The sequence below is a fragment of the Peromyscus maniculatus genome, chromosome 20, assembly GCF_049852395.1.
Source record: "Peromyscus maniculatus bairdii isolate BWxNUB_F1_BW_parent chromosome 20, HU_Pman_BW_mat_3.1, whole genome shotgun sequence".
NCBI lineage: Eukaryota > Metazoa > Chordata > Mammalia > Rodentia > Cricetidae > Peromyscus > Peromyscus maniculatus.
Genome location: NC_134871.1, coordinates 53978635 through 54006321, shown reverse-complemented (window position 1 = coordinate 54006321; position 27687 = coordinate 53978635). Strand labels below are relative to the sequence as shown.

The window sequence follows — 27687 nt, the reverse complement described above, 5'->3', positions numbered from 1 at the left end:
AGAAGAGTGATACAGATGGTGGAGACTTCAATTGTGACTGTCCCTATCTGGATACAGCTGATGGACCTGTCCATGTCACTGACTAGCCCTTACTATGGTGGTTGGTAACTTTTGTATGCAGCCATCAATGGCTCCTGCATCCACCGACTCTCTCGCTGGATCAAAGCCAATGACCAGCCACGCATGTGAAGCACAATCAGATGCAGTTAATGTTTATTTGAGGCAGGGTCTCAAATCTGTTGGGATGGCTTTAAACTCGATATCTAGCTGAGAGTGCTCTTGAACCCCTGACCTTCTGTGTCTACCTCTCCAGCCTTGGGATTACAGGCCTGAACCACTGATGTACTGATGCTCAGCAAACACTCCGCCTACTGAGCCACATTCCCAGCCTTCGTCCTGGTTAATTTAATGTGGAGGAGAGCCAGAGTGGGAAGGGACACTCCTGAATGGCCGTGGACCCTGGAGTTGGGACCTGAGTTCTAGCTCAGTCACCAAGTCACTCAACTGCCAGCCGGTGACCATCCGTAAAATACAGGCAGGGAGGCGTGGACCCGCCGAGGGCCGTGGTGAGTGGAGGGGTCCAAGGTCCCGCAGGCGCTCAGCACATGCTAGCACAGCAATGGGCTTCACCGAGGGAGCCCAGTGCCATTTATGGAAGGATTCCTGGCGTTTCTGCTTTGCGCTGGTATAAAAACAGCCGCCCCAAGCTTATCTGACGGCCCTGAACCCAGCACCTCCCATCACCCTGACTTTTACCCACTTTCTAGCCAGGAGCTGGGACACAGGGTGGTTCCTCTAAACCTTTACCCCTCCAACCCATCCCAGGGAGCAGGGCAACCCCTAAGGGCTGGAGGCATCTTAGAGAGGAGACGGCAGCCCCACTCAAAAGTGCCAAGAGAGATGCACAGTGCTGGGCTCCACCTACTCTGTGGATTTAAGATTGTTTAGACTTGTTGTAAGAAACTCACTAGGAAAATGGGTCCCCTGGGCTGGCCAGATGCGCTTCGAATAGCGGGGTGCCACAAGTAAGCCACAGCTTACAAGGGCCTGGGGAAGCACCCTGGGCCTCAGTTTACCCACATAAGGGCTCTTTCAGGTGGGTGTGGGGTCGCTGGCCCATTTACACCCCCTGCCTTCGCTACCAAGGGAAAGGTTCACTGCTGACTTTTCCAGATACGCTCTGAATCCAGGGACAGGATGCTCCGGGTCAGGGCTGGAGGTTAATAGTGCAGAGTGGAAACACCTCACAGTACCAGCTTGTGTGACCGACCATGGGGAGGCAGCAGGACCATGCTGAACCTCCAGCCTCCTCCACTAACAAATGCTGACTGCAAGCTCTCTCAAAGCGGCCATGGCCTGGTTTACGGCAGTCGCCTGAGTGCGTTTCTCCGTCCACAGCTGCCTCACAACTTGGTTCTCAGCTAGTCACAGGAAATGAGGGGTGTTCGTGGCTGGACTGCTTCCTGAATGGCAGTGGGTCATTAAGCAGGTGGGCCCTTCCTCTTCTGACAGAATAAATATCCTTCTGTAATGCACCGGGGCGGTGGCGGGGAATGTGGACATTATCTCAAGCCGCTAAGTTCCACCCTGCTGGCCCGAGACGGGCGTCCCCAGGAGGGTGGGGTGTGGACCTTCCCTCCCCCTCCCCCAGCCACACAGATGGGTTTCCCAGACAGGACTGGCTTGTACTCACCGGACACCCTCGTTGAGGATGAAGAGCTCCTGGTCGGGCAGCCCCTTGCGCTGGAAGACAGCGATCACGCCGTTATGGATGCTGCGGGCAGACAGGAGAGTGGTCACCCAGAGGCACTGGGCCCCTCGCTTCCCTCTGGGCCTGGCCCCTCCCACCTCTCCAGTCCCATCCAGTCCTACTCAGCCCCTCCTGAAACCATGGGTGTGCCCATGCCCTAAGTCCAGGTCTGGACTCCTGACACAAAGTCTGGCATCCTGTGGGCACTGCCGTCCAACCTGGGCAGACCTTCCCTTCCTTCCTGCACGCTTTTAATCCTCCCAGCCGGGCCAGATACTCGGGGCCCTCCACATCTCTTCCCTCTCTGTTTTCCTTGTGTCCGCCTAACTTTGCCTCCACACCCCAATACTTCCAGCCCCATGTTGGAGCCACTGGGGTCCCAGCCCCCACAGCCCTTTCCAATGTCAACAGTGACACTGACCCTGTCCAGGCCCTGCTGATTAAAACCCTCTGAAGCAGGACGCTGCAAACACTTTTCTCTAAAGGGCCACAGGGTTAGCTGTTAAAGGTCTGAGGCCTACCCAGCCTCCTGCAGCTACCCAGCTATCTGCTGAAGTTAGGAATGTGGGACTGTATACCAATAAAACTTTATTGTTCATACATCAGGTGATGGATTGGGTTTGGCCCATGGGCTTGCTTCAGCAGCCCCTGAGATGAACCTGCCTAGGCATTAACCTAGGCTGCCATGGCTGAGCCCACAGCCCCGGAGGCCCCCCCCCACACACACATAGCAGCTGACCATCATCTCCTAGGCCAGTCCAGGTTGAGTCTCTGCCCAGCTCCCCACCCACCCCTTGGGTCCTGCACTCACTCCAACCTGATGGATGAGCTAGCTGAGCGAGGGGCAGGCCTGGGTTTGCATCCTGTTCTGGCTTCCAGACCTTGGTGTTCCTTTCCATATAAATGAACTGAGTGAACATGGCGTCTACATCCTGGGGGCCTCCAAGGCCTCTTTAGAGATGGGTACTCAGGACACCTGGCCACATCCAACCCAGGGGCCACTCACTGCATGTGGCCTCTTTGGTGTTCTAAGCACCAGCACGTGGTGGGGACAGTCAGACCCCAATCAGAGAAGAAAACACTGAGTCTTCATGAGGTCAAGGGACACATCTATTCAGCAGGACCAGAACTGAGATGAAGTCATGGCTCACTGTCTTCCTGTCCCTCATGTTTCGGGTACACAGGTTAGACCCTGATCCTTTTGACTCTCCCTAGCTCTAAGGCTCCGTGGGCTTTCCAAAGCCCACCCCCCCCCAAAAAAAAAAAAACAAACAGAAACAAACAAAAATCCTGTCAGCTTGGAGAAAGGGAGGATAGAGAGGGCCAGAGGACTTCACATGATTTGTCATCCTGAAACACAGAAGTGAAACCCCGCCTATCTCAACAACAGCCTCCTGGCCAAAGTGGCAAGCCCAGTCAGGACATCTGCAGATGGTCCCCAGGAAACCACAGGCACGGAGGGACTTCCGGGAGAGGGCAGGGGAAGACATCCTCAGGTGTGGAGCCCCACCCCTCTCTAGCCTCCACTGGAAAACCAGGCCCCCAGTGCAGGCAGGCCAGGTCCCAGCCTCGGAGCCTGGATCACTTCACTAGGTGGGCACAGGGAGAAGCAGAAAGTTCAGCCTAAGGCAGACTCACAATGTCACCAGGAGGCTGAGATTCCGGCAGAGAAGTGTGTGTGTGTGTGGGGGGGGCAGGGCACCATTTTCCCCAGATCCTGGCCTGCACTGGACTCCCCCAGAGGCATCTGAGGACATGGAGATAGAAGCTTGTTCCTTCTTTGCCAGGGGCTCTCCTGAATGTACCTGGAAGCTGGGCTGACAGGCAGCCATGGTGCCACCTCAGACCTTAGTTCTTAGTGCCTAGGCCCAAGCAAGGAAGAAGAGCCAGGGGTGAACATCTCGACTGCTAAAGACACTTAGTAGCCTACAGCAAGCCAAATCTGCTCTGACACCTGGGAGGCAAGGCACCCATCACTCACCAGACTGGGCTAAATCCCAGCATAGCACGTGCCTCCTGGGGAGGCTCCAGGCTGTATGTTCCACCTTGTGGGACTTCTAAGCACCTGTGTCCTTTGCTCCAGGTCCTTCCTTGTCCTCAAGGACAGCAAGGCAGGACTCTAGATCTCAGCTCCCTGATTACACCTCTTTCTCTGACTTGGCCCACCCATCACAGATTCTGTGACCACACAAAGCCACCTAGACAGGCTGGGGGCCATCTCTTCGGCTCAGCAACCGTAATTTAACCACATTTGCTGAGTCTGCTAGCCACGTGAAAGCCCACATCCACAGGCTGAGAACGAGGGCAGGGACACTTTTGGGGGCCACCACTCTGCTGACCACACCTAGACTGGGGTCCAGGGCAGAACAAGGCGAGTGAGGGCCCAGAACCCTAGGGCCCTAGCCTGGATGCTTTTGGCTCAGTCCTCTGGTCCTTAAAGACCCCATGGGCTGGAGGCTCCCATAGACTTGAGAGTTGAACCTGGGTGGGATCTGGCCTCCGTTCCTTCTCACATTTTGGGCCTACGTGGTTCCTGCAGCTCTCCGAATCCCAGTTTTCTCATCTCTATATCAAGTGTACTCAACTCCTCCCTACGGTTCCTGCTCCTTATTCTCACCTCGGCTAGGACCACCTGCCCTGGAAAGACAGCTCTAAGCTAACCCTTGCTCCCCCCTGCCCCGGGTGGAACAGGAACTCAGAGGCATCCCTGACACCGGGCTCCCCAGACACTGCCATCAGGGGGTACCTTGGTCACCTCCTTCCTCTGATGCCCTCATTCTCTTTACTGACAAGGAGAAGGACAGCCCACTTGGGAGGAGGAGGCAGGCTGGGGGCAGGGGGTGCACACCTTGCTTTGCAGGGGTCCCACACTTTGGGGTGTACTTTCTCCTGCTCCTGCCTGCCCAGGACTTCCACCTGCTGGGGGACAGAGGTGAGGCATTGGTCGAGGGATGGCTCAGAAGGCTTGGATTCCCCCGTGTGTTCCCCTAGCCCTTCGGATCTGTTGTGGATTCTTGACATCTTCTAGGAGTTTGTTGGGAGCCTCTGGGCTTGGCAGGCTAGGGACAACAGCCAGGGCACATCCCTGGCAGGGGGAAGCTGTGAAGTCAGGTGGGGAGGCCTGTTGTGCCCTTGAGCTCTGGGAAATCAGCAGCAGGTGCCCGGGAACAGCTCTGGACTCCAGGTGCTGGGAGGGGGCAAGGCAGCATGCCACGCCTCTTTCAGAGAACTTCCCAGGCCCCTGCACACCCAGCGGACATGGAGAGCAGGGGCAGACCTGGTCGCTAGCAGTCCAGTGTCTCCTGCTCTACTTCCTCCAAGTGCTAAGTGCCACCCGCAATTACCTCCCCCACTGACAGCCCCCTTGTCTGCTTTCTGACTCAGTCTAAGGTCTCCGGCTCTGAGCAGGCTGTTTGCTGCTAAACCAAGATCTCAGCCTGGTCCAGCCTGTAAGGATTCTGTCCTTAATTTCTGTCAACAGCCTGCGACAGTGTCCCAGCCTAAAAGTGGGCGGGCCCTCTGTGCGCCCCTTTCTCTTTCTGCTCTCTCTCCTTCCGTCTGCCCCCCCCCCCCCGCCGCCAATAAAGCTCTAAAAAGGTAACCATGGCTTGTGATTCTTCCGACCAGCACTCTCCTCCATAACCAACACAGCCAACACCAAGAAAATGAATGAATGAATGAATGAATGAATGAACACATGACTGAGTGCGTGGACTATCTTAGGACACAGCAGCAGCTGTGCAGGGAATTTGGGGGATGCACTCACTGTCACTGTAGTGGGTCGGACACCTGTCCCTGGGGAATTTGTGTAAAGCTAAAGCTTCCAATCTGACTGGGAAAAAATTAGCTACAATGGGCCAGAAGTCAAGGGATGAAGCGGTCCTGGGCTGAGGTGGCCTCATAAACAAAAGACACTCGGGTCAGGTGTGGTGGCACATGCCTGCAGTCTTAGCACTTGGAGAGGTGGAGGCAGGAGGATCAGAAGTTCAAGGTCATCTTTGGCTCCATAGTGAATTCCAGGTCAGCCTGGGATATGTTGGGACCGTGTCTCAAAAAACAAAAACAAAACAAAGCTAGGGAGCTGGAGAGGTGACTCCGCAGTTAAGAGCACTGAACTCCTCTTGCAGAGGGCCCGGGTTCAGTTCCCAGCACCCACGTGGTGACTAACAACCACCTGTCACTCCACTCCCAGGGGATCCAACACCTTTTTCTGGCCTCTGCAGGCACTAGGCGCGCATGCACACGCACACACTCACACACGCGCACACACACACACACATAGAGGGGGGTAAAATACTCATTCGTACACACTAAATAAAAACAACAAGAAACAACAGCAAACAAATCAAAACAAAACAACAACAACAACAACAAAAAACCTAGAAACCCACCACTCCCCTACAAAACTCAGAGACCTGGCTAGAGAAGGTTCTGTAAAGACAGAGACGGAACTAAACTGAAGCTGCCATGAGCCCATGACAGCAGAGCCAACAGAGGCAAAGCCAGGACCCTCTCTAGAGTCCCCAGAGGTGGACGGCCAGGCCACACCCCCACTTCTTATTGTGCCAGAACACACTCCTGTTGTTCGGGGTGGTCCAGTGTGGTATGACTCTACAGCCCCAGGACACTAATGAGGTCACGGAGGAAAAAGGGGGCACCTTGGGCTCAGAATGAGGGCCATAGCTTGGAGGCCTAGCCAGGATCTACAGGCTGATCCCGCTGTGGGTGATCGGGCTCAGGGCTGATATCCTGGAGCCCTTGCAGGCAGTATACTGGGAGAGGAGCAGGAAGATAGGCAGGGGCTGGGAGGGGACTCTGGGCCCATGGTCCCAAGCCCCTTCACTTCTTTTGGGAGGGGATCAGGAATCAAGCAATGCTCACAGTATGGGTCCCAGGTGCTCTGGGTAACCCTGTATCTCTCATATGGGGTGGAGGGTAGAACCCCCCTCATTGGCTAAGATTGTGGCAAGGTGAACTGAAGTCCCTGAACATGATAGGAACACAGAACACAGCAGAGCCCCAAAGGCTGGAGACAGGCGCTGTTGAGGTACTGTGGGGGCTGCCATCAAGCTTCTGCAGTCTGACAGGCCACCAAAGGAAAAACCCGTGGAAGACTTGGGTGACCTCTCCTTGCAAAGACCCCCCAAGAGCTCTGGCAAACAGCAGACCCCCTCACCACCACACAAGGTGAGGAGCCATTCTAAGCCCTCTGAGCCAGAGGACCCCAGATGGGAGTGAAAGGGGTCCCCCCAAAGTTGCTTTTAGCAACCCCCCAGACATCACTCCTAGAGGTGTTCTCTCCACGTGCCTTGACTTGAGTTCTGGATCACAGGGTACCTACCTACTGTGTGCCAGAAGCCATGCTCAGAGCCTTATTACACATTCCATATTTAATCCCACAACAGTCACTCACCCATATTACTGATAAAGAAACTGAGGACCAGAGATGGTAAGCAAACTGCTTAAGGTCACACAGCAGAGAAGTGGAGTTGATATCTGAGCCAAAAAGTCAGCGTGGCTCCACTAAACCCTGGCCAGAGACAAGGAAGGGGATGAAGACAGTAGTGAGCAGTTCTGGGGCAAAAAAGAGTCTCCCTTCTCTCACTGTTCTGCTCCCAGCCCAGTCAGGAGAACTGTGCAGGCCTAGGATAGAGGGAAACTGAGGCAGGGAGGTAGTCTTGGCTCCTAAGCAATCTGCAGCTTAGTGGAGGGGTGGAAGACAGGGTCCCAGCTGGCAGCCCCATCTTCCCCGGGTTGCTCACTAGACTAGATGAACAGAAGATGTGTGTCCAAGTGACAGCCGGGTCCCTGGTGGCAGACCACAGCGGGTGAAGCACCTGGCAGGCTTTCACTGCCAGGTGGAGGGGTGGAGTGGAGAGCCAGCCTCCACAGACCTCCCTCAACAGCCTGCCTCACACTCCCTCGATCCGTATTTTACTTGGGGTGGAAATACTTATTTTTGAAGGGGCCAAGAGGAGACCCATTGGGGAACTCAGCTAAAAGAACTATCTGTGACTCGGGGCTCTGCTAGCACAGAGGGGGGAGGGGCTTCCCACGCCCGGCTGGTCCGGGATGGGCCTCCGGAAGGGTCCGGTAAGGAATGTCTGGCAGCTGCCGCACCCCCACGGACAGCTGGGAGGCCCGGGGTCCAACTCGGGGGAAGCCACCGCCCACCCCGCGCCAACAGCCCGACACGCATACAGGAAGTGCAGCGGCGCCCCGCTGGGGCCCCACGAAGCTCAAGTGCGCCCCTGCGAAGTGAGGGGGGGGCGCAGGGTCCTCCTGCCCCGGGCCGCCCGCCCCCGGGGCGCGATCGCGGGCTCGAGCCGCCGACACGTTGCACTCACTTCCCTCCCCGCGCGCGGCCCGGCGGCGGGGCGAGCTGCGCGCAAAGTGGCGCGGTGCCGTCTCCGGCCACGCCGCTCCGGGCTGCGCGCCTTACCTGTTCCAGGTGGCGTTGGCGCAGGCCCGGCGCTGCTGCGTGCCCCGCTCGTCCGCGCCCGCCGCGCCCGGCTCCCTCTTGCCCAGGTCACTGAGGCTGGGCGAACTCATGAACTTCAACCTGCGGAGAGTCCTCATGCTCACCCCGGCCCACGCGCGCCCGGCGTCCCCTACGACTATACTCGGCTGCTAGCCGCAAGCCTGGCGACCCCGTGGGGTCCCGCCCCGGCCCCGCGCCTCCGCCCGGGGCCGCGCGCCCAGCGCCGGGCCCTGTGAACCATTGCTCGCGGCGGCGCAGCGTGGAGCGCTCGGAGCGCAAAAGCAGGCCGGGGGCGGGGCCTCCCTCTGGGCGGGGCCACGATGGGCGTGGTCTCGCGTTGGGAGGGCGGGGCTGGCGTCTTGGAGCCCTCAGCGGCCAAAGGGCCAGTTCAGGGGGCGCTCTCAGCCGCCTCCTCCCTTCCCTTAGGAAGCCACCACACAAGAGCCACACAGCAGTCCAACCCCAACTGCCCACCCGGCACCCAACACTATGGTCACATACACACACCATGCACAGGGACCCCTGGTCTCCCATCAACGTCTCCTGAAGTCACCCCCTCGCCAGTCATCCATCCCAGGAGAAAAGGCTGTGCCCACAGAGATCCATCCAGACCCCTTCACGTGGGCACAAGCTCCTCCCACTGCGGATCAAAGCTTTCAGGCGGGTTCCTCAACCATCAGCCCCACCCCACCTGAGTCCAGCTTGAACCAGGCTGTCCTAGACCTCTTTCTTAGGGGAGGGGCCAGGGACTAGGGTCCTCTCTCAGGCAGGGATCCTGGATGATTGACTGGCGAGACTAGGTTCCCCTGTATGGTAGAAGTCAGGGAGTATCCTAAATCCTTGTGCCTGGGCAAGACGATCCTGGGACAGAATGCCACACAGCCTTGGGGCACCGAGAGCAATCTGGATTCTACCTGTTGGGGATGTTGTGGCATCCAGAGTAAAATAACCTCTCCAGGGTTTTGCCACTCAAACATGGCAAGCCGGACCTAACCCAGGCCTCCTGAACACACGGTGCCCAACCCCTGACACAGCCGACCTTCTGAGAGTCCCACTAGTTTTGCCTGCCATCTCCAAACACAGGGGACAGGCGTGGCCCCTGGTGACTTGCAGGAGAGCAGAGTCATGGTTCAGTTACAATCAGCCAGCATTTCCTAAGCACCCACTGTATACCGGACACCCCCACATGCCTGTCTTAGGAGGCAGTGATAAACAGACAACTCCTTGTTCACAAGAACTCTCCCAGAGCCTAAGGCCACTCAAGCTACCGTCACGGCCGGGGAAGGGCTGGGCTCCCCAGCCTCCCTCCCAGTCAATGGCTCCAGGCTGTCTGTCCCTGCCAGTGTGGACTTGGGGGTCAGCAGCAGATGAGCTCACCAGCCTCCAAGCAAGGGTGGAGGTGACTATGGCAGGCACCAGCTTCCTGATCCATGTCGAGGAACCCAGGTCTGGAAAGAGGAGGCACTCAGGTGGGGGCTGGTGAGGGGGGCTTCCATTCCTTCTCATCAAAGCAGGGATGAGACTGCTCGGCCAGAGGGGTGCAAAGTGCTCACCCAACTACGGAGGGAGCGCTGGGCACACTGGCCAGGAACTCTGCTCAAGGGAGCAGGAAGAAGCCTGCTTGAGCACTTTCCAGCCATACTGACATGCACAGGACACTGTCACAACTGGACAAGGTGTTCCTATCTTTTAATGTAAAAATAAATAAATAAATAAATAAATAAATAAATAAATAAATAAATAACTTGGATGAAAATCCCAAGTGAATTACTGACCCACCAGCCCATGCTGGTGTGCACTGTGGTCACCATGGTTAGGGTGGGTAGGTGGGTGGGGCAGTCACTGTCGCATAGCACTAGCCTTGAGAGATCTGGACTAGCTGGAGCCTTGGGTGAGTCACTTCTCTGGGGCCTCAGTTTCCTGTGTGGAATGTGAAGGCCATGGGATCTTGGCTTCTCCCTGTCCCTCCAGGACATCCAGGCCAGGTGCTGGGGTTTTTCATCCTGTATCAGGAGTGCCCAATCCACTGCCGGTGAACTCGGTGTGTCGGGATCGCTACCAATGCCGGCCACCATAAAAATCACAACTCTAACCCTAAGGCTGGGTCTCAGCATCTGGCAGTTCACAGCTACCTGTCACTCCAGCTCTAGGAATCTGACACGCTCTTCTGGCCTCTTTGGGCACTGCATGCAAGCACACAAGCCTACAGTCAGGATACACACACAGACACACAATTAAAATTTTAAATAAAAACAAAAACAAAGGTAGGATACATGTACTAGACCCTCCTCTTCCTCCTACCTGCCCTTCCCCTCCCCAGCCTCAGTCCTTAGCATCTCTAGCCTGGACTACAGACCCCTCCTGACTATCCTCTCCAAGTCACACCTGTGCCCTCCCAAACAGTAGCTGGAGCTGGCCATGGCACACACTGCCCTCCTGAGTTCCCACTGTGCCGAAGAGCAAGCGTGAGGCCGCTAATCCTTGAGACGCCTATAAGACCTCCATGCCTCCCTGCTCTCCAGGACATCAAAGCTGAAGGTCAACTCCCCCTTCCGATTGCCTCTGCCCTTGTTTAGACTTAGGATGGCTTTCTTGACATTTTCTATCAGGGCCGGGGGCTGTAACATGCTTATACCCACATTCCCTATGCTTAGCACACGGTAGGTGTGCGAGAGGAATGGGTAGATATACTCATCTCCTATTTTAGGCCATTATTGGTGAAAACCAAGATGCACAGACATGAGGCGGCCATGTCTCTGCCACTGGTGTAACTGCAGGAGAATCCCAGGCTCTTCAGAGAAGCCTGGCCTTGTACCCAGCACAGATAGGCAGGTCAAGGGGGACAGGACTGACTTCTGGTTGCCTGCCTGGCACGAGTGGCTGGCTGGGAACAGGGAGGCAGTCTGGGCTTCTCTGGAAGAGCAGCCAGAGGAAGAGGCTGGTAGATGAGGGGAGACCACAGTGGGCAGGAGGAGGGAGGGAGAAGCACGGGGATCCAGTGGAAGGGGCTGGGGTGCAGCCAGGGTCTAAGAAGTGAGATAAATAACATGCAGAATGGGGTCCGCGGTTGTACAAATTAGAAGACATATCTAGAGGCAACTGTAGGGATGCTCCTCTGTAATCTTGGTAGTTGAAAGGCTGGGACAGGAGAACTGCCTTGAGTTTGCAGCCAGCCTGGGCCCCATAGTGAATTATAAATTCTTAGGAGACAATGTCTTAAAGAAAGGAAAAGAGAAGACATCTCCAGAGAGAGTGAAGAAATGAGCTGTTCCCGCCCCAGCACAGACTTACACCGGCTACACCCACAGCCCAAGGCAGAAGTGTGACAGAGACGCGGGGGTGCCGCTGCCGCCGCCGCCGGGTGTTGGGGCTGGTGGTAGGCAGCGCGGGTGAGTGTTGGTGGCAGGCAGCAAAGGGCAGAGCTCGCTGGGCCCAGAAATCCAAAGCAGAGTCTGGGAGATCAGGCTGTTCCAGTTCCCCAGGAAAGACAACTGAGGAGTTGGGGGGCAAGTCTAACCCCCAAAAGTGTTCCTGTGGCCTGAAGTGTCAGAAAACCCCAGCAAACCCCTATGAAGCCAACTTCGATAGGTCGAAGGGACAGAGAACCCCTGTTTGGCAGAATTCCTAGACACAGAATTCCTTGGTACAGCTATCACCCCTGTAAGCAGGTACAGGGACTTTGTGTCCCTGCTGGACCCTCCAGGCACCAATGAGGACCTGTGGGTTTGGTACCTGGATCAAGGATTGAACAGCTGTCTTAGGAATGGCCCTGAAGAGAGTCACTTGTGTCTAAGGCTCTTGGTTAAGGACACGGGAGGATAAGTGAACCCACTCACACATCCCCTAAGAAGCCAGTGTCTCCACCTCAGAACCATGGCCTCCTCCCACGGGACCCCCGCGCCAACCTCTACCTGGCCAGCAAAGAACAGGAACCTGAGACGGGATCCTGGCCACCAACTGAGACACCAAGAGCACCAGGGCTATCCTGCTGGGAGTGAGCCCCAAGTGAGCAGCCAGGATTGGGGTCCATCTAACCTTGCTGCTGGATCAGCTGACCTCTAGGGACCCGGGGAACCCATTTGGAAGATGGGCAGCTTCTCAGAATTTGAGGGTCAAGAAAGAGAAACTGAAGCCCTTAGGGGCCCCACACTCCCCACAGTCCTCTCCCATTCATGGGGGATGAAGGCACTGAGGGGCTGGCCCAGATGGTTCACATGCAGGGCATGGTACTCTCAAACCCCGACCACCGACCTCTAGTCTACTACGACAAGATCACAATGTGGTTTCACCTGCCCATGACAATTAAAGGGGACAGAGAACTTATCTAAAGGAACCAGTTGAAGAGGGGTCCCCTGCTAGGGGTGGGAAGGACAAGAGACAGGGCAGAGAGGCAGGACCTGAACACACTGGCCCATCTGGTCCTCCCAAGGCTGCTCACCCTGGAGTCACCAAGGGGATCCCATGTCATAAAAGAGAAATGGACGCTCCGGGAGGCTGGGGCACATGCACAAAATCAGGGTGGCCAAGTGGCAGGGCTGAAGCTGGAGTCTGGCCTGGTGAGCAGGAGACAGCCCCAACTCAGTCATTGTCATCTACCTCCCCCATAAGCACGCTCACTAGGCCCTCCTCTCAAGAGTCACCCACTCCAGAGGGGGCACTTTTGCCCCATTGGCAAGGCCTGGCAGTTAATTGCCCAAAGCTGACTGGTACCATGTCTCTAACAGCCTGTGGCCGAGTTGGCTCCTAACCCTGGGGTCCCGGGTACCCAGGAGAGGACCAGCAGACAGCTAAGAAGCGTGCCTGGCTCTGCCTCTCTGGCCTGTGGCCCTGGGTCATGTCTCATCCCTTCCTTGGTGTGCAGAAGATGGAGAAGCAGGGCAATCACAAGGTCGCAGGGTCACACCAGGAGCTTGGCCACTGCTCTTATTACAGAGGAACAGTGGGAAGTGGGCGTTGAGCCAGGGCTGCAGAAGCCCAGTGAAGCTATCACCACCACAGGGTAAGACTAAGCTAGGATCCTAGAGGCTCTTCTCCCTGCACCCCAAAGCCAGCCGACCAGTCAGCAGGCAGTGCCATCTGCCTCCTCACCCATGTCTCCTCGATCCATGCTACCCTTCCCTCAGGTCTTCCTGACATGGGACAAGCTCACCTGGCTGGTCCTGATCCTCTGTCCTAAATACTTCTCTCCTATGCTTCTGGCTGCTGTGAGTTTCTGACCAGCAGAGATCCCTTGTATCTGACACCCTCACCATATCCATGTGACCCCAAGAGACTCTCCCTTCAAGCCTCAGTGAAGGTCTGGGACATCAGTTTCCAAAGGTTCTTTGGGTAGGGTTGTTTAGAACCCTGGTTCGGATCCATCACTCAGTGGCCCCGGGGGAAGTGAGGTTCCCCATGGAGCTGAATCTTGGAGTGGCAGAGAGTTAGCATTGACTCCCTTAGGGAGATCTGCTCCAGCCCTGCCAAAGGCACCGAACCCTTAACATTGAACATGGCTGTCCTGCTTCATGTGGGTGCCTGACTGTGGTGCTTGTCTCCACTCAGTGGACGGACGAAGGCCCACACGCCAGCAGCAGGGACCTGCAGGTTGCCAGCTTGCCTTCCTGCTCTGGGCTCTCCTTGAGGCACCTTCTTGCCAGTAGCTTTTTCTTAGAAGAATTCTTGGAAAGAATGAGTGTGACTTAGGAATCAGCTCCTGCTGGCACTACCGGAAGAGCCCAGACACGGTAAGCACGCAGGCGTGGTAGGAGATCTGAATGGAGAAAGTTCCTTCTCTCTCTGACTGTCTGAACCTTGCACCCAGCCCTGCCAGGTAGCAAGAGCTGCTCCCTGTCAGGATCCAACGTGGGCGATTGGAACAGGGAGAACCAACCCTTGGCCTCTCTCCCTCACTTCCTGGTGGAAGTACAAAGAGCCAGTCCAGGGTTGGCTGGATACCACCAGGGCCTCCCAGGAAGAGGGTGCTGTTCTCCAGGGTGATGGTCCCCAAGCCACCCATTCCTGGCCTTCTACATTCAAGAAATTATTATCTGTGAAAAGCTCTTCTGATTAGAGAGCCCGAGCTGGGGGGGAGGAGTCATGTCACATGGTGGGGGAGAGGCGGAGACAAACCCAGCCATCAAAACTTGGGTCCTTCAAAATCTCCGTGAAGGAGAGAATTCCTGGAGGGTGGGATCCCCAGCGGACCTGGACACCAACGTCAGGAAAAGCAGTGACATTTACCAGGTACCTGCCACACCCAGCCCAGGCCACTGAAGCCCAGCTGAGGTCCAAAATCCTGAGGTCACCACAGAGTCACAGACTGGTGAGAACCAGAGCTCAGAATGATCCTGTTCTGTCCCCAGCTCCCCTAATGTCAGGCAGCAAGACCAGAACCCACCCGAGGACAGCAGGACCCACCACTGCTGCCCGGGCAATGTGGCTGGGGCTCTAGGGGCCCTGGCTCTCTGCTGCCCCCCAGAGCTTCTATAGGGACCAGCAGCCTCTTGTGGGCTCAGGACTCCACTGCCACCTGCTTGGATCCCTGGCCCTGTCCAGACGGGCCCCTGCCCTGCCTACCTAATCCTTAGATCGGGTCCTGTGCCTTCAGAGAAAACTCCAAATTCCAAAGCCTGGCATTCTGGACCCTAGGCAGGCAGGGCCCAGCATGCATTCTTTGGGTCCTGTTTCCTCTCTCGAGACCTCCATTCCCTGTTCCCTCCACTCCTGCCGGGGCCTCAGAATCCTGCCTGCTTCCCACCTAGCGTTGTCCAGACTCTGCCCTGCGAAACCACTTAAGCACACACATAATTAAGCAGCCCTGATCAAGGTGCGGTCTGGTGGTCTCTCTTTGGCCCCACCTCTCATTGGCTTGGTTTTTTTTTTTTTTTTTTTGAGAACGTAATTATTAACGTCAGGGAGGGGTCCCTGCAACAGGCACCAGAGAACTGATTTTGCTAAAAGCACCCAGGCCCTCTCCGTCCAACAAGGCCACTGAAGGCAGAACGAGAGCACAGCATCCCTTGTCTCGTTTTGTCTGTCTCCTCCACTTACTTCTGTGCAGAGACATGTCAGTCACTCAAGGATTGTCTATGAGCCGGTCCTCTACCCTTAGCATCTTGCTTCAAGGCTAGAAGCACAAACAACGGCCGAGGCAGACATGGTCAACTTTTACAGTGTCCTATTCCAGACCTTGAACGGCGCCCAAAGGTCTCCAATCGCTGCCCTAAACCTGCAGTCACCTTGGATCCCGACAACATTGAGAGACAACCCCTCTTTATGGCAAGGTACAGAAACACCCCCAAGCAATGGCGAAGTGCAGAGCTTCGAGGGACGGGACACCTCCCAAAGGAGGGCCTCTTCCAGAGTGGCCAGGCCACATGCTGGTCCAGGAGTGACAGTCTTAGGGGATTCTGATCATTTCCCATACAGCAGAAAAACTTGGGGCCACCTTGTCGAATAGAACCTAGACAGGGATCACCCAGGCTACACGGTGACTAGGACTGCTCAATTATGTGTTTAAATCGTTTTGCCGGGGAGCTAGAGAGCTGGCTCAGCAGTTATGAGCACTCTTTGCTCCTGTAGAAGACAGTTCAACTCCCAGCACCCACATGGTGGGGACTCTCATAACTGCCTGTAACTCTAGGGGATCTGACACCCTCTACTGGCCTCTGTGAGCACCTGCATACCAATGCTCAGACACACACGAGTGAAAAATAAGATAAAATCTTTTAAAAATGAAATACGATCTCAGTGTAGCCCAGGCTAGGCTGGAACTCACTATGTAGCCTTGGCTAGCAGGATTCAAATTCTTAGTGCTTCTCTTGCCTCAGGTGATATCACATGTATGGGCCATGAGGCCTGATTTTTAATCCTGTGATTCCATGCTTCCGGTTCTGCCTAGTCCAGCTGGGCCTCATTGAAGAGTCCTGGGATTCTGAGGAGAAAAGGACCCAGCCTGGGACCAATATGGATGAACCTTGCTCTTAGCTCATCAGAGCACTTTTTTTTTTTGTTTGTTTTCTTGTTTTTTGAGACTGTGTTTCTCTGTGTAGCCTTGGCTGTCCTGGAACTCGCTCTGTAGACCAGGCTGGCCTGAAACTCACAGAGATCCACCTGCTTCTGCCTCTCGAGTACTGGAATTAAAGGTGTGCACCACCACTGCCCGGCTTTCAGAACACTTCTTAACATAAACATTTTTTTATTACAGGTATTTATTCATTGTGTGTGTGTGCACACTTTTACGCCTTGGCACATATGGAGAAGTCAGAGGACAGTTTGCAGGAGCCCATTCCCTCTCTCCACCATGTGGGTTCCAGGAGTCGAACTCAGGTCAACACATTTACCCACAGAATCATTTTGTTTGGCCCCACACCTTCAATTTTTATGAAATGGGGGCGCATCACCAATTTGAGAATTGCAAAGAAATGCATTGAAATTTGACCTTGACACCATTGTAATTTGACCTTGACACCGCTGTCACAGCTAGCCTGCCCACTTCGGCCACCTCTGGCTCCAGCTTGCCCAACTGCCAGGCTCCATTCTGGCAGAAGGCCTCTGACTCCACGACCTAATTCAGCCCTCCCCGCCTTGGCTCTTTGAGGACCTTGGGCTGTGTGCCCCTGGGGCTGCGGCTCCCGTGTGCTGGGATGGGAAGTCAATGGCCAGGGTCCACTTTACACTCACTGCGGAGCAGGGATTCCTTCACGGTAGGCCCCTTCTCCTCTGGCCTCACTGCCACACGGCTCTCATCTGTTCTCTCGGTCACTGGTCACACGGCCTTCTTCCCTCTCCTCTTCCCTCTCCACGGGATATGTTCTGCTCCCTGTCCCCAGCACCACCTCCTCCTGCTCCTCTGAGAAAATAGTCCAGACAAGTTCCTATGCCCAGCACCCACAATGCTCCCTCTGAGAGTGTAGTGACTATAGTGCTCCTTCTGAAGGTGGAGTCTCCATGGTGCTCCCTCTGAAGGTGGAGTCTCCATGGTGCTCCCTCTGAAGGTGGAGTCTCCATGGTGCTCCCTCTGAAGGTGGAGTCTCCATGGTGCTCCCTCTGAAGGTGGAGCTCCTACAGTACTTCCTCTGAAGGTGGAGTCTCCATGGTGCTCCCTCTGAAGGTGGAGCTCCTACAGTACTTCCTCTGAAGGTGGAGTCTCCATGGTGCTCACTCTGAGGGTGGAGCCCCATGGTGCTCACTCTGAGGGTGGAGTCCCCATGGTGCTCACTCCGGGGATGGAGCCCCATGGTGCTCACTCTGAGGGTGGAGTTCCCATGGTGCTCACTCTGAGGGTGGAGCCCCATGGTGCTCACTCCGGGGATGGAGTACCATGGTGCTCACTCCGGGGATGGAGTCCCATGGTGCTCACTCCGGGGATGGAGCCCCATGGTGCTCACTCCGGGGATGGAGTCCCATGGTGCTCACTCTGAATGTAGAACCCCTACAGTACTTCCTCTGAGGGTGGAGCCCCATGATGCTCACTCTGGGGGTGAAGCCCTCACAGTGATCACTCTGCGGTTGGCACCCCATGGTGCTCAGCGATGTCCAGTCCTCATTTCCCCCACTTGGAGTACCTCTCTGAGGTACACTCATTCGGTTATATCTGCCACCGCCCAGATGCTGTGGGGTTGCCACAGCAACATTGGAATGCCACCCCCTTCCCCCTACTGGAGCACTGAGGTGGATGAGTCAACAGGTCAAAAGCTTAGAAAGTAGGCTCTCGATGGGCTCCTATGCTGTCCAGTGCTAGCCAGGTAATTCTGAGGCCCAGAGCGGCCAAGTGAAAAAAAGCATACCACCACCTGGGCCAGATGGGGCTGCTCAGTAGCCACAGCAAGGTGGCTCCACTGACCTCTGCCCTGACCCACTCTTCACAGAGTAGGTGTCTGTGGTGGAGGTGGGGGGGGGAGTTGGGGGGAACGGTGTTACACACCTTGCACTAGGCTGCCACCTACTGGCCAACCACCTGCTATAGGCATTACACCTGACTACACGGCTCACTGAGTTCCCAAGCAGCCCAGGGGTCCCCCCCTCCAGGCTCCATTGCTGAAGCAGGCTAGCTAAATCCGACCCTCACCTCCCCAGAGCTGAGCAGTGTCGGCTAGTCTCTTCACAGAGGAAAGAGCATCCCACACCTCCTGTGCCTATGTTCTGCAAAGCACAGGGCTCCGGGGAGCCTGATTGGAGGGGAGCTGGCCCTCGGCTGTGCAGTGGACATCTGGAAGGACAGGCCCAAGTCCCTCATGTGGATGCTGGGAGAAATGCCCAGTTCTGCGGATGGAGCTGTGGCTCCAGAAATTCATCGGCAGGGCCACCTTGGCCAGCCGCTAGGCTCTGTCAGACTATCAGCAACACCACCCCCACCCCCATCAGATTGCTTAGTGGTTAGCTTCCTCCATCAGACTGTCTGCCCAGCTTCTCCCATCGGGCTGTGTCTGGCAAGCCTAAGCTCACACACTGGCTTGCCAGCCTCTGCTGCCAGACTGTGGTCAGTCATCCCATCAGGCTGTGTCCCTGAATGTCCTTGTGGCCACCGAATTCAGGGTTGGTCACAGGACTTTGAATACATCCAAAGTCACTGAAGGAACTCCAGGATGTTTTTCAAAAGCAGGCGATGGAAGAGAAAGCAACCACTAGAGAAAGCTCTGCTCCCACCAGGGCATTTCCTTGGTCGTCCTTTTCAACACCAGGCTGTCTGTCAGATGTGGCAGCCACCCTGGGAGTGTGACAGCCCCAGCCTGCCCATCCCCTGCCTGCCCTTTAGAGTGGACAACACCGGGCCCACCCACTGGATTTGAGGCAAGATTATCTTCTGCCCCAAGCCCCACCTGTCTCCCAGGCTCAGATGCCCTAGTTATCACCCCATCACCATCAGCTTCCACCACCCTCGAGAACCAGGCAAACAGAGGCCATTGGCTGGGGCCTGCACAGACAGGTAGGGGTTCATTCTGCTCCGCGACGCCTTCACTGGACATCCGCCACTCATATTCCCTGTCTTCGCCTAAGAGACACTCCAGAAACCCCACAAGGAACCACTAGGGCCAGGAGCTTTCACACAGGGCCCTGAGAAGGTATGGGAGGGCTGTAGCAATCACCTCTCAGAGCCAGGAGAAGGGCCCCACGGCTGGCATGGGAAGGCACTGGGGCACATAACTGGGCAAGGGAGGCGGACAGCCAGGAGGGGCCCCTGGAGCAGGATGGCTTCCTGGAGGAGCTTAAAGAAACAGTGCCCTTCTGGAGGAGAGCAGCAAGAAGGACAGCAGCAGAGGAAGGCCTTCCAAGGGCAGCTGAGCAGGCGGGAACGGGGCAGCAGGCACCACAGGCAGCCAGGGGCATGATGGCCAAGCCAGAACTGGGCCGTGGCACTGGCTCGGCAGCCCACAGGGTCCCCACTAGCGGCTGGGGTGGCCAGCTCCCTGTCCCACCCCCAGATGCCCTGGAGCAGCTCCAGGGACCACAGACTTTCCCTGGGGAACTTGACAACCTCAGAGACACTTCCATCCAGCCCAACAAGTACTGTCCTCAAGCCTCTGGTTTACTGCCTGGCAAGCCTACCTCAGGCTGTGCCAGGGCCTTTCTGGAAAGTGGAGCCTTTCCAAAGGCCTACTGAGGCCCATCCGGCCTCAGGGATATGAGGACATGAAGGAGATCCAGATGTTACCTCAAATCACAGATCCAAGAGTGAGCCTCAGAGAGGCGGAGCAACCCATCCAAGGTCACACAGCACAGCGTGCACATACGACCCAAGCTTGATGGCTGGCCCGGATGGGCAGACGGTTTTATGAATGGGTGAACAGAAGACTCGGCAGCCTGGGTGCGCTCGCACTCCGCGAAGCAGAGGGAAGGCACCATCTGCCACTGTTTCTGTTGCTGCTGATCCCAACTTAAAGTCCTAGTACTACCACATCAGGATGGACACAGGAAGTGGTCCTTATCGGACGGAGTCCGGCTCCTCCGAGACAGACTCTGGGTCAGACAGACAAATGCCAAGTCTCCTCTAACCACCGGGTCCTGAGAGATCCACCCCAGCCTCAGTGTCCCCATGGTAAAGAGACAAAGGACCTACCTTGCTCAGGTGCCAGAGGCTGCAGGGCGGTTGAGGGGAGGGGTACCCGTGGCCTGTCTGCCTGTGACCTTGGCTGAGGTCTGCACAGTCCAGAGAGGTCTGAAGATGGCGGGGTCAGCGTTTTTCACTGTGCTGGGTACCCTGGTCGTGGGGCTGCCCAATGGCTTACATATTATGAGGAATCCACGTGGCCACAGGACAGCGAGCAGGCGAGCTGGGCAGAGGGCTCCTGGGCTGTGACTCAGCGGAACTCGGGGAGGCTGCAGCCACCTTCGGTGGGAGCTGCCCATGGCGGTCTGTGCAGGGAAAGCCAACTGCTTGCCTGCTTCCTGATAAATATTTTATCATGCTTATGGAGCAGGTCCCAGGCGGGGGTGCCTGTAGCCTTGGAGCCCATGGTACACCCCTTCCTGTCCAGGCCTGAAGTGACGAGAGAGGCGGGTGCCAGGAGATGCAACTGGATGGCTCCTTTCATTTCTGACCCGAGATGACTTCTGGGCATCTTAGTTCAGCTCATACACAACCCCACAACGCCTATACCCAACTCAATGCTAGGTACTGTATATACTCAACTTTATGCTAGGCTTAACCACGTCCCTCGCATTAAAGCCCCCTTCTTCACTCTACTAGAATGCCAGCCAGACTCTGCCCTTCCATCTTGCTGGATGCTAGCCACCTCCTTCAGGAAGCCTTCCTGGATGTCTCTTCCTGTCATGCAATCCTGGGAAGGCCTATCTTGGTGCCTGGCTTTCCAGTGGAGTTAATGTTCCCCCCGATGAAGGGGCACAAGATGAGGTTGTGTGAATGCAGTATCTCCTGGAACTTTGTCCATACGGAGGTTCATTTTAGCTGGGAAGCCACAGAACATCATGTCAGGTGGGCTCAGAATGTAAGACCTGCCCCCCTCTTGCAAGGACCAACCACTTTAGTAGGGAGAAAGGCTACAACAACAACAACTCAGACTCTGGCAACCACAGCAACGGCAGCCACCACGCCATCCTTTGCAGCTTGCCAGACACCGTCCATTGCATCCCACCAAAGGCTCACTCCTTCCAGGGCCACTGGGATACAGTGTCTCATTTGACAGAATCTAAGATGCAGAGGACCTTCACATCTCTGTGCCCTGGGAACCCCACAGAGGGGTATCTGCAGAAAAGGATGTTGCACAGTGCACGGTGTTGCACTGCTAAGAACTCAGGCATGGTAGGAACTTTCTAGAAACAGTGAAGAAGTCAGAGTGACACCATATGAAAAAGCAGAACATATGTTCATATGCTGCCTGGTGACATATTGGGGCTGGGTACTGTAGACACAACCCCACTCCAGAATCTATTGAGAAAAAGAGAGAGAGAGAGAGAGAGAGAGAGAGAGAGAGAGAGAGAGAGAGAGAGAGAGAGAGAAACGAAAACAGGTGTGGTGGTGCTCACCCACAATCCCAGCATATGTGAGTCTGAGGCGGGAGGATTACTGAGACGTTGAGGTCAGTTTGGGCTATCTAGTGAGTTCCCGGCCAGCCTGGGTTACAGAGTAAGACCCTGTTTTAAAGCCCAAACCCAAACTCTCAGAATAATGGTCTGAGGGTGCGGGTGCAGTGAGCCTGGAGTCTCCTTCCAGGCCCTGTGCAGTTGAACTGGTCATGGCTGACACAGGACTGGCCCACCTGAGGGTCTCTGAGCACATCATATTTACCCTCCTCATTGGCTGTTCTTTGCCTCAGGCCTGCCTGAAGAGGGGCAGGATACAGCTATGGATGATATAAGTGGGGGAGTCTCCCCTCCCTACAGGAGCCTTCTGGCCTCTCCCATGAAGCAGGATCGAGCTATGCTCTATCTTCCTCTGGCACAATTGAGACTATGCACTATGGCTTTTGGTTCATATGAGTCAGACTCAGTCTTACAGTCTTACAGTGACCCAGGGCCTGGATACTGACCTCACTGCCTCTCCTTCATCTGCATAGTGGGGTCACCATAGTACAGCCTTACAGTTGCAGAGGGCAACATGGAGGCAGGTCTGCGTGCCTGTGAGTTGCCTTTCTAGAGCATTCCTAAGGCCAAGAATGGTTATGCTGGCTCTCAGCACTGCTGGTTACCCCATCACACTCTGCAGCCACACAGGGTAGAAAGCTTGTTTTATAGATGAGAAAACTGTAGCACAGAAATTAACTCCCCAGACTCAAAGAGGGTGTCCAGAATGGAACCATGCCTAGAACTCAGGTCTAGGGCTGAGGGGGCTGTCTTCTAGGCTGGGTGTTCTCTTGTGTCTTTCTCCTGGACTGTTCCCTGGGTGCAGGTTCATTCATTTTGCTTGACAAAATGCTTTTACAAGTTAATGATTGCCTCCAGCCAATCTAGCAAGCAAACTTTGAGAATCTTTTAGAAAAATGCATGAGACTCATGTTGGGATCCAAGGAGCCCACATGGTGGCCCCTGATGGTGAGGCTTCCTGTCCTTATCTTTAAGCATACCAATATGGCAAGTGTCAAGTGGCTGGCTACAGAGATCCGGGTCTAAGCCCTGGCCCTTCCTCCTGCTGGCTCTGGGCCTCAGTCTGCCCATCTGCTAACTGGGCAGAGCCACAATAGCATCCTAGGCTGCTGGGAGAGTAGACAGAAGCCAGGGAAGCTCCCATGGGACCCAGCATAGAGCAGATGATCAAGACACAGGGACACCTATTCATTTCAGGGTGAGCCAAGCTCTAGGGAAGAACCAAAGAGAGCAATCCCTCTGAATGCCTGCTGGACAATCTTCTAAAAAGGGGCTTCCCCCACATGTCCCACTATGTAGTTGGAGAGTTTCATCTCTGTGAATCACCATTCATCTTTTAAAAGATGAGTGACAGACACTCAGTCTCTTGGACTCCCTTGCAGCTATATGGCATGAGTAGGTTACTCTGTATCTGGACACAACAACTCCACTTTGAATTAGAAACTAGTGATATAAAGAACAGAGGACTTTGATGAGATCCAGCATGGCTGCAGGTGACAGCAGCCACAGTCTAGGTACAGAGATAGGTTCTGGTATCTGGACAAGTCCTAGACTAACAATCATAGGGAAGTGAACTCCCTCACAGCTAGAATAATCAAGCTGAAGCTCCATGTCTCTCCACCAAGAAGCAGCCATAATGGATGACTTCCAGTTCATCTGAGTCAGACCTAGTCTTACAGCTGTGTCCAGCTGATAGGTCCTGAATAGGGACTGTCCCCTCCCCACAGGCGCAGAGGTCAGTAGGTTCAAGGCAGTAAAGCTCCCCTCCTCTGGGATGTTTACAGATGACACGTAGCTGCTGACACATAGTTCCTTGGACTCTGTACTACATGGATACCTATTCCTTTCTCACGTATGTCCTTTCCGTCACCTCAGCCCACAACGACACTATGACCTGGGCTTGGGTGGCTTCCCTAGAGTCTACAGTACCACAAGTACTGTAAGGTGGCGTCACTACAACAGAGACCCCCTCCTACCTCATCAGCAGAGAACACTCCTGGCTGGGGCTACCCTTCAATTCTCACGATGACACGTAAGGCATGTGGTGGCCATTCTCGTCATCTGGTAGACAAAGCAGGAGGCAGCCAGAGGCTGGGAAATCTGCCAAGGCCACAGGGCTAGTGAAGGTGTGCAGATTAGATCCTGACAGTTGGGCCAGAGCCTCCACTTAGTGCAAAAACCGTCTATTCCAGCTCTCACTCTGCAGAGGAGAGTACCACAGCTCACAGGGATCAGGCAGTTTCCCGGGACAGGTGATTTCCTCCCCCTTCTCCTTTCCTGAGACAAGGTCAGGGTCTCTAGCTCAGGCTGGTCTCAAACTCACTACAGAGCTGGACGACCTTAGAGTACTGATCATTGTGCCCCCCCCCCCGCGGCCCCCAGTGCTGGGATAACAGGTATACACCATCATGCCTAACTTCTGTGGTGTGTAGGGCGGGCGCATTGAATCCAGGGCCTTGTGAATGCTAGGCAAGCACTCTACTAATTGAGCTACAGCCCCAGCCAAGATGCTGTCCCTTAAAAAAGTCCCGCATCCAGATCCAGTTTTGAGACATGAATAGGAAGGTAGTGAAGAGAGAAAAGCATTACACTGTCATTAAGGGGTCACCTCCTCATTCCAGGCAAACTTCGATTTCCCATCTTCTGCCTCTGAATGGAAAGTGACTGGCCCCTGGGGCCACCCTGAGCTTCTAGGCAGGACTCCCGGGCCCTGCTGTATAACCCAGGGGACCATCGTCACCCTCATCTGAACCTCCAGCTCTGTATCCACATGTCACATGTACCTGGCTCCCTCTGTGAGGTCTCTGTCCCATCCCCCGCCCCTCCAGCCACCTGCAGGCTAGGGCAAGATCTCTGAGAACCAATCACTTTCCTGATGGGGGTCTCGTGGGTATTCTGGGAGAACAGGGGAGCACTCAAGGTGGGGCTGGGTGGGGAGTTGCCGAGGTGGCTCTACTGTCTGTCACCCCTCAGGCTCGCTCACAGGAGCTGGCATCACACAGAGTGCCTGCTCTGCCTCCCCAGGCATTTCCGCCCAGCCAGCCCTAGCCTTTCAAGCCATCCATTAGAAACAAAAGCCATTTGCCAACTAGCATCTGCACAAACACTTTCCCCTGCTGCTGAGGAAATACAACTGTCCCCAGCACCCTCCATTAACACAGTTATCCTGAAAACAAGCCCCACCCACCCTGTGGCTGGCACCTCCACGTTCTGTTCTGTGCACAGGAATGGATCCTCCCGGGGTACCCCGTGTGGGTAGAGATACTGACTCCTTGTTTTCAGACGGAGACACTGAGGACCAGAAGAAGCAAAGTGACTTGCCCAGAGCCACACACTCACTCAGCAGTGGGCTTCATAGAAACTCGTGTCCCACAGTTCAGCAAAGAGCTGTGGATACCAGAACCGGCAGTGGGAGCACTCAGGAGGTCATAACCTCTGACCAGGGGACTCAGGCTCACAGAGGGCAGTGGCTGGCTCCGGGACACAGCTGAGCCTTGGCCACTAACAGGGACCCTTCTTGAGACTGAGCCACGGTCAGCCAGCCTTCTCTCAGTGAGGCTCACACCTCGATGTGCACTTGGACACGTCTGAGGGACTGTGTGGTAAATGCAGATTCCTAGGGCCCCAGCAACATCCTAGGGCAGCCCAAGAGCTTGCATTCTATGAATCAAACGTCCTCAAAGGGATGGCCAGAGACCTGACTAGAAGGGCCTAGGAGGCCTATCCTAGGAGGGCCCCAGGGAGATGCTGGCCTCTCTGAATGCAGTCCAGGGCATAGGCCCAGGCCTTTGGGATCCTGGACATGGAGGCAGGTGCAGCCACGCTCTCAGCCAAGTACATCCTTAATCACTTCACTTCGATATCATGCTACAGCCTCTACAGTCCCTCACAATGTCACTCCTACCCATGCCTGACAGGGATATGGGAGCTCAGGGGGCAGGATGGAGGACCGCCTCCTGGGGCCTGCAGGCCAGGGACCCTCCCACAACCCTGTGCTTCTTTTTCACCCTGGCTCCGGCGAGAAAAATCTTGGAAAGCATTAGGCCCTGCTCATATGGGATGGCATGTAGGAATCATGTGATTTAGTCCCTGGCTCAGACCCTGGCCAGGCTGATCTGCCAGGTGTCCCTACCTGCTGTCAATGGCCAGGGAAGGTGACAGACCCCTAAGTGCTTCCACCCTGGGGCCTCTGCCTGTGTGGGATCATCCGCTGCCCTCATCCAGCTCCCTGCCAGGAGGTGGCTGGAGGCCCAGGCCAGAGGCCAGAGGGTGTGGGGGGACACAGCCTGAGCCAGGAACAGCTTGGAAACAAGGGTCCCCCTCCCTCGACCATCTTTGTTTGCTCTATTAAGGGGGGCAATGGAGAGGGAGAGGCAGGCTGCGATAGGGAGGAGGCACGCTCGGATGGAGGGAGGGTGACAGGATGGCTAGGCGGCTGGACAGAGGGCTGGACGACCCCAACGGGACCCACCCACACAGACGGAGAGAAACTCAGATACCGAGAGAAAGGGGCGGGGCGGGGGGGGGCTCTGAGAGACGAGCCAGGAAGGTCCCAGGAGGTTGACGGGGAGGCTGTACTCCTCCCGGGGCCGCTTCTGCCTAGAGGTCGCCCCCACCCCTATCCCACCTTCGGGCGCTCGGCGGGACTCTCGCGCACACGCACACATGCACTCGCGGCGCCGCCCGGGCCTCGCCTTCTGCGACCGCGCGCGCGTGCCGCCCCCTCCCCCAGACCCGGGACCCTCCCTCCCGCCCGGCCTCGAGAACCGGCCGCCGCTCACCTGGGTCCCCGTGCCGCCGCCGCCGCAGCCGCCACCACCGCGCAGAGCCCCGGACCGGCTGGGGGAGGGACTGCAGAGACCACGCCCACCAGAGACCACGCCCGCGGATCCCGCGCCCCTGAAAGGCCCCGCCCAGCCCGCGGAGGCTCCGTCTCCGGCAAGAAGAATTGGGGCGCTTAAGGGGCTGCGGACACGCCCATCATCCGGGCAGCGCGGGCTCCTCCCTGTATACCACTGCGTGCATTGCGCAAGCAGTGTGTTCCATCCTCCCAGTAGGGGGCTCCCCGGGTCACCCTTGGCCAGAAACCCCTAGAACTCATCCCTTGGTGATCCTTAAATGCCCAACGAGAGCTCGCAGCTGTGAAAAAAAAAAATCTGACAGACTCAGTCCTCGTCCTGAGTCACAGGGATATTTGCAAATATCCCGGCTAAGGTTCTCAAAGCTTGTAGCGATCTGGGCGACATCAGTATCCTCTTGATTAGAAGAAAAACATGGGTTGCCCTGTCTACAGTGCCCAGCACAGTTCCTGGTGGGCTACGGCTCTGTGCCATTCCCATTTTGCAGCTCAAGAATTGTTCTTGTGGGAATACCCAACTCTCCACACCATTCCATGTCTAACACGCTACACCCAAGCCTCACCCTCTTGTCTCAGGTGTTTTCTTTTTCTTTTTTATTCACCTCCATTCTGCCTTTGTGATGTGTTGATAGGAAGTGAAGAGGTTACTCCAGGACCAGGAATTCCCAGGGCAGCAAGCCTATTCAGGGTCAAGGCTTCGGAGAGCAAGACTCAGTGCAGATGGTCTCTGGTTATTGTATTCTCATGTGTAGAAATGGTTGACAATTCTAGAACGCAATTGTGCCAGTCTGTGTCTACACTCACACATACACCTTACCCTCCCATCATTTGCTCATTTGGAGTGAAACCACCCAGCCCCAGACGTAGTGTTCACTGGTATGGGTGAAGTACCAGCTCTCTTGGTGGCCATACCACATGAGGGGGTGACCCAGCCAAACCCTCAGTGGACTCAGGGGTCCACACAGTCCAGGAGTGAGGGAGGCAAGAGGAAGATCTACCTGGCAGAGGGCAGGCTGGAGCAAAACCTGGGATGTAAGTGTTTATGAGGCATTGAGCCTGAGTAGACTGGGAAGG

At 55.8% G+C, this 27687-nt stretch overlaps 1 protein-coding gene and 1 long non-coding RNA gene across 11 annotated transcripts in view; one reads left to right on the top strand and one right to left on the bottom strand.

Moving 5' to 3' along the window:
• Window positions 1–26634, bottom strand: part of Prr5 (proline rich 5) — a 41057-nt gene extending 14423 nt beyond the window's left edge. For 2 of the 10 annotated variants that reach the window (XM_042265387.2, XM_076556478.1), the window contains exons 1-2: window positions 3732–4471; window positions 1694–1774 (exon numbers count right to left, since the gene is read on the bottom strand). In XM_042265387.2, the coding sequence (XP_042121321.1) occupies window positions 1694–1774; window positions 3732–3754 (104 nt within the window). In that variant the 5' untranslated portion in view covers window positions 3755–4471. Of the gene's footprint in view, window positions 1–1693; window positions 1775–3731; window positions 4472–4598; window positions 4670–7163; window positions 7889–8192; window positions 8493–20271; window positions 21040–26536 lie in introns of those variants that run through there. The other 8 variants (XM_042265389.2, XM_076556477.1, XM_076556480.1 and 5 more) reach the window with 8 other exon arrangements.
• LOC143269799 (uncharacterized) overlaps window positions 1–27687 on the top strand; it is a 326967-nt gene that overhangs the window by 15727 nt on the left and 283553 nt on the right. The gene's annotated exons all lie outside the window — the stretch shown is intronic.